This window comes from Fringilla coelebs (genome assembly GCF_963513975.1).
Source record: "Fringilla coelebs genome assembly, chromosome: 9".
Lineage (NCBI taxonomy): Eukaryota > Metazoa > Chordata > Aves > Passeriformes > Fringillidae > Fringilla > Fringilla coelebs.
The window spans coordinates 1,398,251-1,411,249 of NC_140067.1; the positions used below are offsets into that span (position 1 = coordinate 1,398,251).

The 12,999-nt window shown below is 54.6% G+C and overlaps 1 protein-coding gene across 3 annotated transcripts in view; it reads right to left on the reverse strand.

Annotated features, from left to right (window-relative positions):
• PDE4B (phosphodiesterase 4B) overlaps window positions 1-12,999 on the reverse strand; it is an 85,718-nt gene that overhangs the window by 13,909 nt on the left and 58,810 nt on the right. Inside the window, exon 1 of one of the 3 annotated variants that reach the window (XM_084211041.1) lies at window positions 10,599-10,777. The exons of the other annotated variants lie outside the window; for them this stretch is intronic. Within the exon in view, the coding sequence (XP_084067167.1) occupies window positions 10,599-10,628 (30 nt within the window). The 5' untranslated portion in view covers window positions 10,629-10,777. Of the gene's footprint in view, window positions 1-10,598; window positions 10,778-12,999 lie in introns of those variants that run through there. 3 annotated transcript variants of the gene reach the window in all.

The window sequence follows — 12,999 nt, forward strand, 5'->3', positions numbered from 1 at the left end:
GAGCTCCCAGCACGGCATCAGTGGGATGTGCAGCTCTCCTGCTGCTCAGGACGTCCTTGGCGATTGTGCTGGGAATGCAGCACGTGCCAGAGGCCAGGATTCCCAAAATAAAAGGGCCATCTTTGCTGTGAAAGCCTCTCCTGTCTCCAGCTGCCTTGCCAGCCCCTCCTGGGGCGGTGGCACGAGGCTGCCCCGCGTGCTGAGGGACACGTGAGGCGTGGGCACGGCCCAAAATCCTGGTCCTGCTCCCTCTGACAGCCCAGGCTGGGCAAGGCACGGCTCCAGAACACCCAGATGGGATTCCAGCTCAACCTTTGGCCTTGTGCAGGAGAGGAAGATGTGACCCATCTGCTCCTCTCCTGAAATTCCACTGGCAGAGGTGGGAAGCTGATGGCACCTCCCTTTCACCTGTGCAGCCCAAAGGCGAGGTGTGACCTGCTGGGACAATGCCACCTCTGTCCCTGCTGTCCCCTCCCACAGCAACCTGCCAGTGCCACAGAAACAGGGAATCTGGAATGGCTTGGGTTGGAAAGAGCCTTCAATCCATCCCCTGCCATGGCAGGGACACCTCCCACTGCCCCAGGCTGCTCCAGCCTGGCCCTGGGCACTGCCAGGGATCCAGGGCAGCCCCAGCTGCTCTGGGCACCCTGTGCCAGGGCTGCCCACCCTGCCAGGAACAATTCCTGCCCAAAATCCCATTCAATCCCACTCTCACCATCAAAGAGTGAGACCTCACACTCCAGGTAAGTCAAGCAGCTTAAATCCTGTCCCATGGGATAGAGGAAGGAGAGGGATGAGAAGGTTGGCATCCCATGGGATGTGGACAGTGGAGGGATGTGGAGGTTGGCATCCCACAGAAGGACTGGGATGTGAAGGGTTCTGGCTGCCCAGGAACACATCCCACAGCACTGGCCCATGGATTTTGTCCCACAGGGTCCCCACTCCACCTCCTGCCAACCACGAGGGACAAAACCCTTTTGAAGCTGCCCCGAAGAGGCTCGGGGAAGGAGCAGGAGGGGCAGCAGGGGTGGGAGCTGAGCAGGGAGGGAGCCCTGACCCCATCTCTGCTCCCAGTGACGTCGGTGCAGGGCAGCAGCAGCAGCAGCAGCAGCAGCAGGGACACGTGAGCCCTCCCTCCCTCCTTCCCTCCCTCCCACAGCCTGACAGCCCAGCATGTGCTGCAACATTTCCCTGCAGCCAGGCCTCCATCGGCACCAGGAAATCGCCGTCAGCAGATGATGATCACACAAACCACTTCTCATCTCTGGGGTTTCCTCACAATGGCCCCTTTCAGGTCAATGAGCCCGAGCGCTGGTGGAGAACAGCTGATAAAAACGTCTTTACCTCAGCAGTGGCCTCACCAAGCACAAAGGGCGGCCACCGCCTTCCCACAGAGGCACAGAGTAATTAAGTGGCCGCCACAAGGTCACCCGAGGCATCTGCGGCAGGGAAAAAATCCTCGGGATTCTCGTATCCCATCTGGAAGCAGGAATCTGCCCCCCACAGCCTTAATCTCGCTCACTTTTCCAGCCCTTTAATCAGCAGCTTCTATAAACACGGGCAGCAGAACCACAGCGCTGCTGGAAGGACGGCGAGGCTCAAACCCAGCTGAGCTTCCCGCAGCTCTGGGAATTCCCACAGGATTTGCAAACTTTATTGGGATTTATCACCCTAACGATGCTGGCACCTAGCAGGATTTACTTTATCACACACCCCCCCCTTCCAAAACAGCCGAGGCACGCCGGGTGTTCCGCTGCTCGTGGCGGGTTTTTGGGATTTTTCCTGGCTGCTTCCCGGGAATGGCTCTGCAGGGAGCAGGCAGGCTGCTGCCTCTGCAGGGATCAATGCCTTATGTGATGCGAAACCCCCCCCCGAGCAATCCCGACCTTAAATCCGTGCGACAGCCGCGGGGAAAACAAACAGATTGCAGGGAGCGAGGAGAAAATTCCAACTGGAGCGAACCCAGGGATCGGGGCCTTGGAGAGCGCCCCGGCAATTACGGTAACGCGGCAGCGCGCGGTAATTACGGTAATGCCCATTGCGGCACGGGGCCCGCGCTGCTGTGTTCATTAATTTTCCTAATTAATAATCATCCCCGCGCCTTTTCCAAAGGAAGTTAGCACTGTTAAACTCAACAAGAGATGGGAATTGGGAGTGTAGGGATGAGGAGGGGATGCTCATTCCCTTAAAGAGGAGAAAATCGGGAAATGCTCAGTTGCTCCCTTCCCTCCACCCCGAACTCTGACCACAGGACCAAGCCATTAACGCCTTTAACTGATGGGAGGAGCGCAGATAACACCAATAAGATGAAGCCCAGGTGCCATTTTCCACACCCAAAGGCAGAGCCAACATTCCCAGCTGCTCTGGAAGCATCCAGAGCCCCGGCATCGCGTGGAGCTTTCCTGTTTTGCCTGCTCTGAAGCAACTGCAGAATTCCTCTGCACCAAATTAAGTCTCCCAGAATCGAATCATTCTTGGATTACAAGCAGTGACCCTATTCCATGCATCCTCTGCTCCAGGGAATCACAGCTCCCTCCCAGCTCCCTCCCAGCCCTGCGTGCAGGTGGGAATTTCCCAGATTTCCAGCGGCAAAGTTCACTCCCAGCTCCCTCCTGCTGCCCACAGCAAACCCTCCCTGCCCAGAGCTTCTCCCCACCTTTATTCCTTTGCTGGGCTCTGGTTCCAGACACAGAAATCCTGGGAGAGGGGTTTTGGCAGGGTGGTGACATTGGCACCAAGGGCATGGAGCCATTTGGCAGCTGCCCTGTCAGCCCTTCCTAACCAAACGTGCTCTGTTTTTATGCAGAGGAAGAAAATTTGGCCTCATTTATGACTGAATTTGACAGACTAAAGGGCCCAACCATATTGGGGGGCTCAGGGTGACCCTACTATGACCCTGCAAGGCCTGAAGGGGCTCCAGGAGAGCTGGAGAGGGACTGAGGACAAGGCCTGGAGGGACAGGACACAGGGAATGGCTGGAAGCTGAAAGTGGGTAGATTGGGATATTGGGAGGGAATTCCTGGCTGGGAGGGTGGGGAGGGGCTGGGATGGAATTCCAGAGCAGCTGTGGCTGCCCCTGGATCCCTGGCAGTGCCCAGGGCCAGGTTGGACACTGGGCTTTGGAGCAGCCTGGGATGGTGGGATGAGATGGGATTTAAGATCCCTCCCAACCCAAACCAGTCTGGGATTCCATGGTATGACCCCGATGGGGATTGGGAAAATCCCCCTGATGATTTAGTGTTTAGAATTTGGAAATTCCCCCTTTTCTGGCTCTTTATGGAAAGAACAACCCTGTTCCCCTGCTGGGGAAGGCCATGAAGAAGCACCCACAGCCCTCCCAGTCCCACACCGACCCCAGGGATGGATCCTGCTGCAGTTCCTGTTCCCTCTGGAGTTTGGAGAGGTGCTCCTGGTGCAGCACAGGGAGAAGAATAAAGACAGGAGCAGGGATCTGCTGCCGATGGAAATCCTTTGAAGTCGATTTAGCCCAGCTGGGGTTCCCCGAGGCCAGGAGTCCTTATGCAAAGAGGCTGCTCAAACGCAGCCGGAGCCATCCGCAGGAGCTGAGGGCGATTTGGAGATAAAAGCGCAGCTCGGATGCAGGAGAGGCTCTGCAGAGAGGGATCCTGCCCCACACTTTGGCGGAGGAATCTCGCTGCAGATCTCCAGTGTTTATAAACTCTGTTCCCGACCCACCCTTGTGACGCAGAGCTCCCATCCCCAGAACAAAAGGCTTCGTGGGCCCGGGGTTACTTTCGCTGAGGCAGCCGGGCTGAATCCTCCCCGCCTGATTACCCGGGCAATTAGTGCAGGTCCAGAGGCGCAATCAGACCTTGGTGGGACTGCGTGGAGCAGCTCGCTCTTTTCCCGGGATTCCCGGGATTCGCGGCTCTGGGAGGCGGGAAGAGCCGCCCCTCACCTGCCCGAGCCCCGTCGGAAATGATTTACACACAGGAGGGAAATTACTCATCCGAGCCATCGGGGCAGACAGGGAGGGGGGAACGCTTCGGTCCGGGACGGGGATGGAAGCGACACTGCACTCCAGGTTAAAAGAAAATGGGATTAATGCCGCCCCGCTGAAGGAGTATTTGTTATTGACTCAACCCTTTCTTGCTGACATCTCATTCCTCCAAACCAAACTGCTGGATTTTGGAATTGTGGAGCATTTCTTCAAAAGTTTGGAAGCCAAGAGTTAAAATTCCTGGGTTTGGAGCAGCAGCGACCCCGCTTATCTGTGTTTTCCTGCTGTTACATCACTTACAGAAAGGACGGTGGCAAACAGATTTGCAGCTGTCCTTGTTACTTCATAATTCCCATCGATTTTCCTGCCTAGGTACTCCATGGAGAATGGTGGGAGGTGCATTTAATGCTTAAACAAGGAAAAAAAAAAAGCAAAACCGAAAAACACGAGCTTGTTTCCCAGTAAACAGTACAAAAGGAGAAAGTTTTCAGCCATATTTCAGTGCCTGGAGAAAAGTGGAATGGTTGCAGTCAACTATCAGTCATTAAAAAAATCAAATTTCTTTTGCAGCTCTTTCTAGTTCTTATTTCCTAAAATAATATCGTGTTTAATGCGCTAGAAACTCTTTTTAATGAGATACAAAGTACTATTTGTTTTTTGGGTTTTTTTTGTTTTCCCTTCAGCTGATTTTGGAAACCCAAAAGTAAACACAGGCTTATGAAATCTCCAATTTCACATCAAAGCAGCCTTGATTTATAGAGATGTTCAAAGGAAGACTTTAAAGGAGCAACATCATGACCAACTTGTTGGCCTGATGTTATTAGAATAATTTAAAAATCCACAATGTAAATGTTGATAAATAAATAGCAGGTTGCCATAAATCAGCATGTGGCTGCTCATGAAAGCGAGAACATCTATCTGATGTAGACAGAACAATATTCAGATTTCCCCCCCACACCCCCCCGTGAAGTTTAGCATTTCTGAGAGCGGCAGAACCTCCCTTGGGTGGGACGGGATTTACGCAACACGGGGCTTTAAAAAAGTGATGAATTGGGAGCTGGAGCTGAGCGTTTGCAGCACTGGGGCATTTCCAGCTCGTTTCCAGCCAAATGAGACTCGAAATATGCAAATTGCTCCGAATGCCGGAAAGGAAAAACTCCCTGCAGGAGCCTGCCCAAGGAAAGCGCCGGGGGTTCGTGCTGCTCCGCAGCCAGACTGGATTGCTCCATTCCCGAGAACTCCGGGTGTTACTCAGCGCTGAGGCAGGAAAATCCCCTCGGCCGCCGCGGGGAAGGGCTCAGGTCACGGAGAAAGCAGCGCTGTGCTTCCCTGAAAATCCGTGTGTCATGTGTGGGCAAGGTGTGGGATGGGGCTGGCACCTGGAGAAATCCCCGAGTGCCCTGCGGGGCCGGATCTGCTGCTGCCTGCTCCCGGAGCCCCTGGATTGCAGTCCTGGAGAGTCCAACACCACTGCCCTGCATCCCAGCCTCAGTATTCCAACACCCCTGCCCTGCATCCCATCCATGGATCCCAGTCCTGGAGAGTCCAGCACCACTGCCCTGCATCCCAGCCTCAGTATTCCAACACCCCTGCCCTGCATCCCATCCATGGATCCCAGTCCTGGAGAGTCCAACACCCCTGCCCTGCATCCCATCCATGGATGCCAGTCCTGGAGCATCCAGCACCACTGCCTGTGGATCTCAATCCATGAATCCCAGTCCTGGAGTATCTAACATTACTCCCCAGGGATCCCAGTCTCAATATTCCAGCAGCACTGCCCTGGATGCCAATCCATGGATCCCAGTCCTGCAGGGTCCAACAGCACTGCCCTGGATCCCAATCCATGGATCCCAGTCCTGCAGGGTCCAACAGCACTGCCCTGGATCCCAACCCATGGATCCCAGTCCTGCAGTGTCCAACAGCACTGCCCTGGATGCCAATCCATGGATCCCAGTCCTGCAGGGTCCAACAGCACTGCCCTGGATCCCAATCCATGGATCCCAGTCCTGCAGGGTCCAACAGCACTGCCCTGGATGCCAGGCTCAGTGTTCCAGCACCACTGCCCAAGGACTCAGGCTGGGTTTCCCCTTGTCTGGATTGATGTGAAATAGCAGGACTGGCAGAGTTTAGGATTCCAGAGAAGCCCACACTGGTTTGGGTTGGAAGGGACATGGAAAACCATCTCTCCTTCCACCCCTTCCCCCGTCCCAGCTGCTCCAGGCCCTGTCCAGCCTGGCCTTGGGGAGTTATTTCTCGCTGTGTGATGGCACAAAGGACAGATTGTTGCTCTCCTTGGGTGGAAGAAGCCCAGCAGGGAGGTCTGGCCCAAGCTGGAGCTCTGGGATCCTTTGGGGGAAGCTCAGGTGGGTTTCTGCTCTATCCAAAATGCTTTCCCAATATCCAGAACAGATCTCTCCTAGCCAATTCTTTTGGCAGCTCATCTGGAGTGTACAGCTCATCTGGTTGGGTTTTGTGTGGATTTCCTCTCTCTCCCCCACTGAAAGGTGCATTTTATAACACAAATGGCTCTGCTGGGAGGAAGAAGCACACAAAAGGCACGTCCCAGGCCAGGGATGACTCCCCAGACCTGTCCCACCTTTCCCAGAGCTGCATGGTCAGTACCCACATCAATTTCTCATCCCAGCACTGCTCTTATTCTTCCCTCTAGGGAGAGGTGAGTAAACAAAAGCAGAAGCAGCCCCAAACACTGGCTCTGCAGTGTCATTTTTAGCCTTTTACCAGCTAGAACAACGCTGGATGTGTGGAGAGCAAAAGGAGACTGAGGAGGAAGGGGAGCTGCTGAGAAGCTGCAGCACAGACCTCCAGCAGCTCGTCTGCTGACACCAGGGCGATTAAAGAAAGCCCTGACAACATCTGTGGCCCCGAGAGCAGAGAGTGCTGCAGGAGCTGCAGATCTCAGCCCCAAATCTTGTGTCAGTCACACCCTTGCAAACCACAGCAGGGCCCGGGTGCCAGAGGAAGCCGAGCGACTGCGTCAGGAGAGCCACAAACCAGAGAGCCTCCCCTGGCTCACAGAGCCAGCCCTGCTCCTCTGGGAGCCAGGAGACCCTGGGAATCTGGGGTGGGATAGCCTGGATTATGTCCTCAATCAGAGAAAACACCCCCAAAAAAAACAACTACCAGAGCATTTGTCATTGAACAAGAGAGCAATGCAATTAAACATGGGATTTTGCTAATCGCATGAAGCAGCAATTTAAATTTAATTTAAATCTGAATCAAGCTCTGCAGTCATCATTTAGGCAAATCCAGCTGGGGTTTTACCTGAGTAGGAGAACAGGCTTTGGAAAATTCAAATAACTTTGTGCCCTGAGAAGACTTTTCCAAAATGCCTGTGTTGGAAAAAAAAAAAATCTGGCAACGTTGAATCAACAGAAGTTTGTTTTCTTCAGAAAACACGGGATAAAGAGGGAGTCCTGGGAAGAGGGCACTGAAAATCCAGGGAAGAAGTTGGTGTAGCTCAGCATCCCCCCAAAAATGTGGCAGCCGGTCCTGCCAAAATGAAAATGAGCCTAATGCAAGCTTCAGACCCATACAGAAGGCACTAATTAATGGAGATAAAATTAAATGAAAACTCCTTCTCACATAGAGATAGGCAAATGCTCCTCAGAATCCTTTTGCTGCTGTTGGCCCAGCTGTGCTAAACCAGCAGCAAGGTGAGGCACTTCTGGTTTGTTTGCTTTAAGCCAGGCTTTAATCGGGGGAATCTCTCCCTCTCAGGGCTCTGAGGGTGAATCTCCATCCCAAACCATCTCCACAACTTCTCCTGCCTTTGATAACTCGACATCTTTCAATTCATTTCACTTCAATCAAATATTTGGATAAGCCCCATGGAACACAACTGGGGAGAAAACGAGGAGTTTGGAGTCAGGCTGTCCACAAAACCACTCCAAACCAGGATGAGGATTAGCACTGCCCTGAAATCCCTCTCAGCCTTCTCACTCATCCCGAGTGATGCTGCTCCTCTGGGATGTCACCAGCATCCTTCACTCCAGACAGGACCCTGCTCCCCACATTTAGTCACTCTCAGTGCTGCCCTCAGCTCATGATTCATTTTGAACCTGCCTTTGAGCTATTATTTATTTAAGCCCCACCCTGATGTGTTATAACGTAAAAGTCTGAGAATGCTGAACTTATAAAACCCCATCACTTCCCAGGAACACCAGGACTGGGTAAAGGACACCCCGGAAGGCCCTGGCACCGCTGGGGCCGGGAGGATGGGTGACAGCTCCCCAAAAGGCTCTTGGGGAGCAGGATTTGAGCCAAAATCCTACTGCCAACGCCTTGATCTCTGCACCAGCAGTGGCCAAGGGATCCCCCTTGGATGGGCTTTCCCCACACATTTTCCACAACATCCCAAAAGATGGGAAAGCATCCAGCACTCCAAATCCCTTTGCTCCAGGAGGGTATCCAGGATGGTGACTCTGTCTCCCAATCCCCACACATCCCACAGCCAAGGCTGCAGCTTTCCAACATTTCGATCTCAATAAGCCCGAGAGGAGGACGCAGAGACAGCCACCCTAAAGTCCTTTTCTGATGGTGATGAGACTGACACACAGGGGCTGACTGGGACCCGGCTCCCCAAATCCCGAGGGGATTCCAGCCTGGGTCAGGGCCAGCACCCAGCGCAGTTCCCTCCTGATCCAGCAGCTTTCCCCGGCACCTCCTGCTCACCCCTCCGAGCGCCCGTGCTGCAAACCCCGCTCCCGCAGCGCCGGAGGAACGCGGCGCGCTGTCCTCTAGCGCAAGGACATCCCGACACGGACAAAACCCGTGAGACCACCCCCGGCTGGGGGGAATACCCCAAACCCAGCCAGAAACAGCCCCTACCTCCTGCAGCATGCCGCCGGCGCGGGGTCCTGCTCGGCAGCGGCGGCTGGCCGGCCAGGGAAGGGTTAAAGAGCGACGTCAAAGCGGCGCGGAGTGCGCGGGGCGCTGCGGGAGCGGCGCTGCGGGAGCGCGGCCAGCGCGGCCCCGCCAGCCCGGCCGGGCGCTCCGGCCGCCGCTTCCCCCGGGACGGCCGGGAACACCGGCACCGCGCGGGGCTCAGTGATTCATCCCGCCTCGGAAAAACAGGAGACGTGGAAGTGTCTTTGTTCCGCCGGCTGCCGCAGCGAACAAACCTCTCTTTGTGCGGCGATTAAACAAAGGAAGTTCCAGCGCAAAGCCAGGGGAAGACTAAACAGCTCGGCACCACTTAAGGGAAACATCACGTAGGAAGGGGACAGGGCTGGGGGCTGCCGGGCCGGCCGCGGGGAGGGGACGCTGTGCAGCCCGGCACATCCACCGCTGGCACTCGGCCGCGACCTCCAGCGCGGCCCCGGCAGTTTACATTCGTGGCCAGATGTTTATTTAGCCACCCTCTCCCGAAAGCGAGGTGCGGCCTTGCTCCGCTTTTCTGCCCGAAATGCCCTTTGAAATCCGAGCAAAACGAGATCGGTTGTGTTTATCTTGCGGCTCGCAAGCGAGAGAGGAACACGGAGCAGTTGTGTTGCTGTCCCGGGCCGCTAGCTGGACAAGGCTTGAGTTATCCAGCACTTGGGAATAACAGAAACATCTTTAAGAGCTGCAATAACAGAGTTTAGGGATTTGCAAGGAAGAGACCTCCAAGTAACAGTTTGGGCAGAGGCAAGGGAGTTTGCAAAGTCGTGAGAGGACACCACTCACACTCTGTCTATTTAAACTCAGAATACCCCCAGAGAGCAGAAATTCTGTTCTCTGGACTCCATGGGCTGCAGAAAGCTCTGAAAAAGCCTGGTCTAATTAAGGAGAGGCAGAGGTGCAGCTCAGGTCCGTGCAGTATCTCCGTTTGGGCTGCGCCCTGCACGGACAGGCAGCTCTGCAGGAACAATCCACGCTCTCCATCCCTCCATTTTATGAGGTGGTGGCCCCATAAAAACCTGGAGCTGGTAAGGCCAGCATTTCAGCTGGGAAAAAAACTGCTCCTTCTGATGATCCAGGGGATGCACTGAGCACATCCTGCCCCAGATCCCAAATTAGGGACTAGAGCAGGTCCCATCTGCAGCAAAGTGAGGCTAAGGACAGCTGCCTAATGCCAGGACAGAAAACAGCCCCTTTTTTATCATCACTGACTCACAAACCCTTCTGACACAGCAGCTGGAAGCTGGACATGGTGATAAATGCAGGAAAAATTGAGTATATATGCAGGAATCATGTAAATAAGGGTGGTTGGGTCTCTCAAGCAGCACTGAGTGCCTGCAGAGCTCCTTCCAGGTTATTTTGTGTCAGTGCAAAGCTGCAGGGCCCTATCAGCTCCCCACAAAGGATGTTAGGAAATTCAGTGTTAGGAAAATAAACTCCCTTCATGGCAGCAGCGAACAGGTATTTTTGCAGGTTTTTTTTTTTTCCTCTAAACTAGAAAGATAAGAGGGCTGTGCACGGTTAGTTCTGCAGAGAGCCCGGGCTGGTCTGCGCTGGAAATGCATCGGTGCCAGCATCAGGGGGAGCAGCGTTCCCTCTCTGCCAGCTTCCCGCGGGATCCCTGCGGGTGGCACTGCAGGGTCCCCGGGCTCCCGCTGCCAGCGCAGCCCCGCAAGCTCAGCCGCTCATTCCCTCGCTCCTCCTGGCGTTAACTCCCGGTTTAACGAGGAATACGCACATGTTTTGAGCGCTGCCTTCCGAACCCCATCAGCTCAGAGCCCGGCTGCCGTCCCGCATGGCTCTTCCCCCTCCGCTGCCTCCTTTTTTTTTGCCGCAGCGCTCCTGAGAATCCCCCTGCGCGCACGGATGCCGAGAGCCTCCCTCTCTGCCTCTCGGCGCTGTTGTTGCAACTCTGGATTTTCTAAACTACGTCTGTCAGGAAGGAGACAGGAAATTCGAGTCACACTTGCAACAGCTGTGCCATGCCTACTATCAGGCTCAAATGACGTAGTTTGGCTGGGGTGGCGCGGGGCCAGGAACTGGCGAGAGCGGAGGTCAGGAAGATAGGTCAGTGTTTATTCTGCTGCTGCGCTTGGGAGCATGCCGAGCCGATTTGCTTTCTTCCTATCTAGACTGTTTCTCTTTCCGTTTTTTCTTTAATAATGCGCAGCCCAAGCATCCTGTTTTCAAAACATCTGCCGGCTTTGCTATTTACCGGTGACAAATGGAGATGCCTCGGAGCGGAGCTGGCGCTGGGACGGGATGCTCGGAGCGGGGAAGGGCGGCTGCAGCCTCCTCCCGAAGATGCAGGAGCGACCCAGCACTGCCACACTCCGCACGCTGGCTGCCACCAAACCCCCAAAAAGCCACGAATCCCCCGAATCGTCAGGCATAGAAATAAAACTTTCCAACCCGAACGGCGCCGTGATTTGTGACAATATTTACAGCTCCGCAGCAAAGCCAGGCGAGGTGTGAGGCCATTTTATGCTTCTCTTTCACAGCTGAAAACTGTGAAACTGGAAGTTGACCAAAAAAGTGCAGACATTTCAGAAACGGGTTATGAAAGAACAAAGTTTCAGGAAGTTTTTCTCGAGCCAGCTGCAAGCCATCTGCACCCCGAGTAATCGCAACTTTGAAGTGCTAAAAAAGCAATTCAGTTTCACCTTCACGAGGCCAGATTTGTCAGTCAGCAAAAAAAAAAAAAAAAAAAAAAAAGTAACCTCAAATTGAAGGGCACCGTGTTCACACCAGAGGTGCAGCCTGAACCCTCCTCAACTTTCATCCAGGGTTCCCTCAACACAAACTCAAACGAATAAAATAATATTTCTTTCTTGAAAGCTCAGACTATAAAACATTTACTGCTTCCTTTGCCACTGCACATCGTGGTAATCACTACCAGAAGAAGAAGCTGAAACAACACGGGATTTCTTTGCTCAACTTTTTCCCATAAATTCAGTTTCTGATTGCAGTCATTTCCAATTAGGAAAAAAAAGTAAAAACAAAACAAACCAATAACATCGGGGTGGTGCAGAACTGGGTTTAAAACCATGGCAACTGGGCAAGGACGTGGATGTGACGGGCGCTGGGTTGGGAATTTGTGTGTGTGACAACTGCAGCGGGCACGGCGGGGCTGGAAGCGCTGTCTGGGAGCCCTGGAAGGGGCAGGCGCGGGCCGGGAGCCGCCAGGCTGGCCGGGGCTGTGCCCGGGGCTGTGCCCGGGGCTGTGCCCGGCTCCCTGCAGCCTCGGGCCCCGGGGCGGGGAGAGCCGCGAGGGACGGGCGGGCTCCGGGAGATGCTGGAGCACCAGCTCCCAAAAGTTGCTCAGAAGTCGCGTTTTGCTATCTGCTGCCTGTCAGGCTACTCGTGGTACTCTGCTCTCCTCCTGCTTCCCTGACTTTAAACACCACGGACTTTTCTCGCTTTACTTCAGCACTTTATTCTGTGCAGAGAAACTCACAACTCCCCTTTGGCTCCCAGGAAAGCTCCGCGGAGCAGCAGCCCCCGGAGCTGATGCCCTGTCACCACCCCTGCCTGGCCACCCTCACCCTGTGCTGACAAGTGCTGCCAGCCCAACGCATTAAAATAAAATTAAAGCGTCACCGAAAGCCAAAACAGCCGTAAAATACCGGACCCACAATGTTTACAGTTCGCCGTTATTATTATTAAGCAATGAAGTTAATTGACTTCTGGCGTGGTGATTTGCTAAATGCGGGCGTTTGCAGTGTGTTCCTGCTCATATCGGCTCCAAGGGACCGGCGCTAATTGAAATCTCTTTAATTTTCGGAAATGAGCCTGCGGCAGCGACAGGGCTCTCCACGATACCCCGGATCGCGCCCCCCAGACTATCCCGGATCTCTCTTCACGATATCCCGGATCGCTCTCCTCGATCCATCCCGTATCCATCCCGGATCGCTCTCCCCGCTCTATTCCGGATCCATCCCGGACCGCTCTCCCCGCTCCATCCCGGATCGCTCTCCTCGATCCATCCCGTATCCATCCCGGACCGCTCTCCCCGCTCCATCCCGTATCCATCCCGGATCGCTCTCCTCGATCCATCCCGGATCCATCCCGGATCGCTCTCCCCGCTCCATCCCGTATCCATCCCGGATCGCTCTCCCCGATCCATCCCGGATCCATCC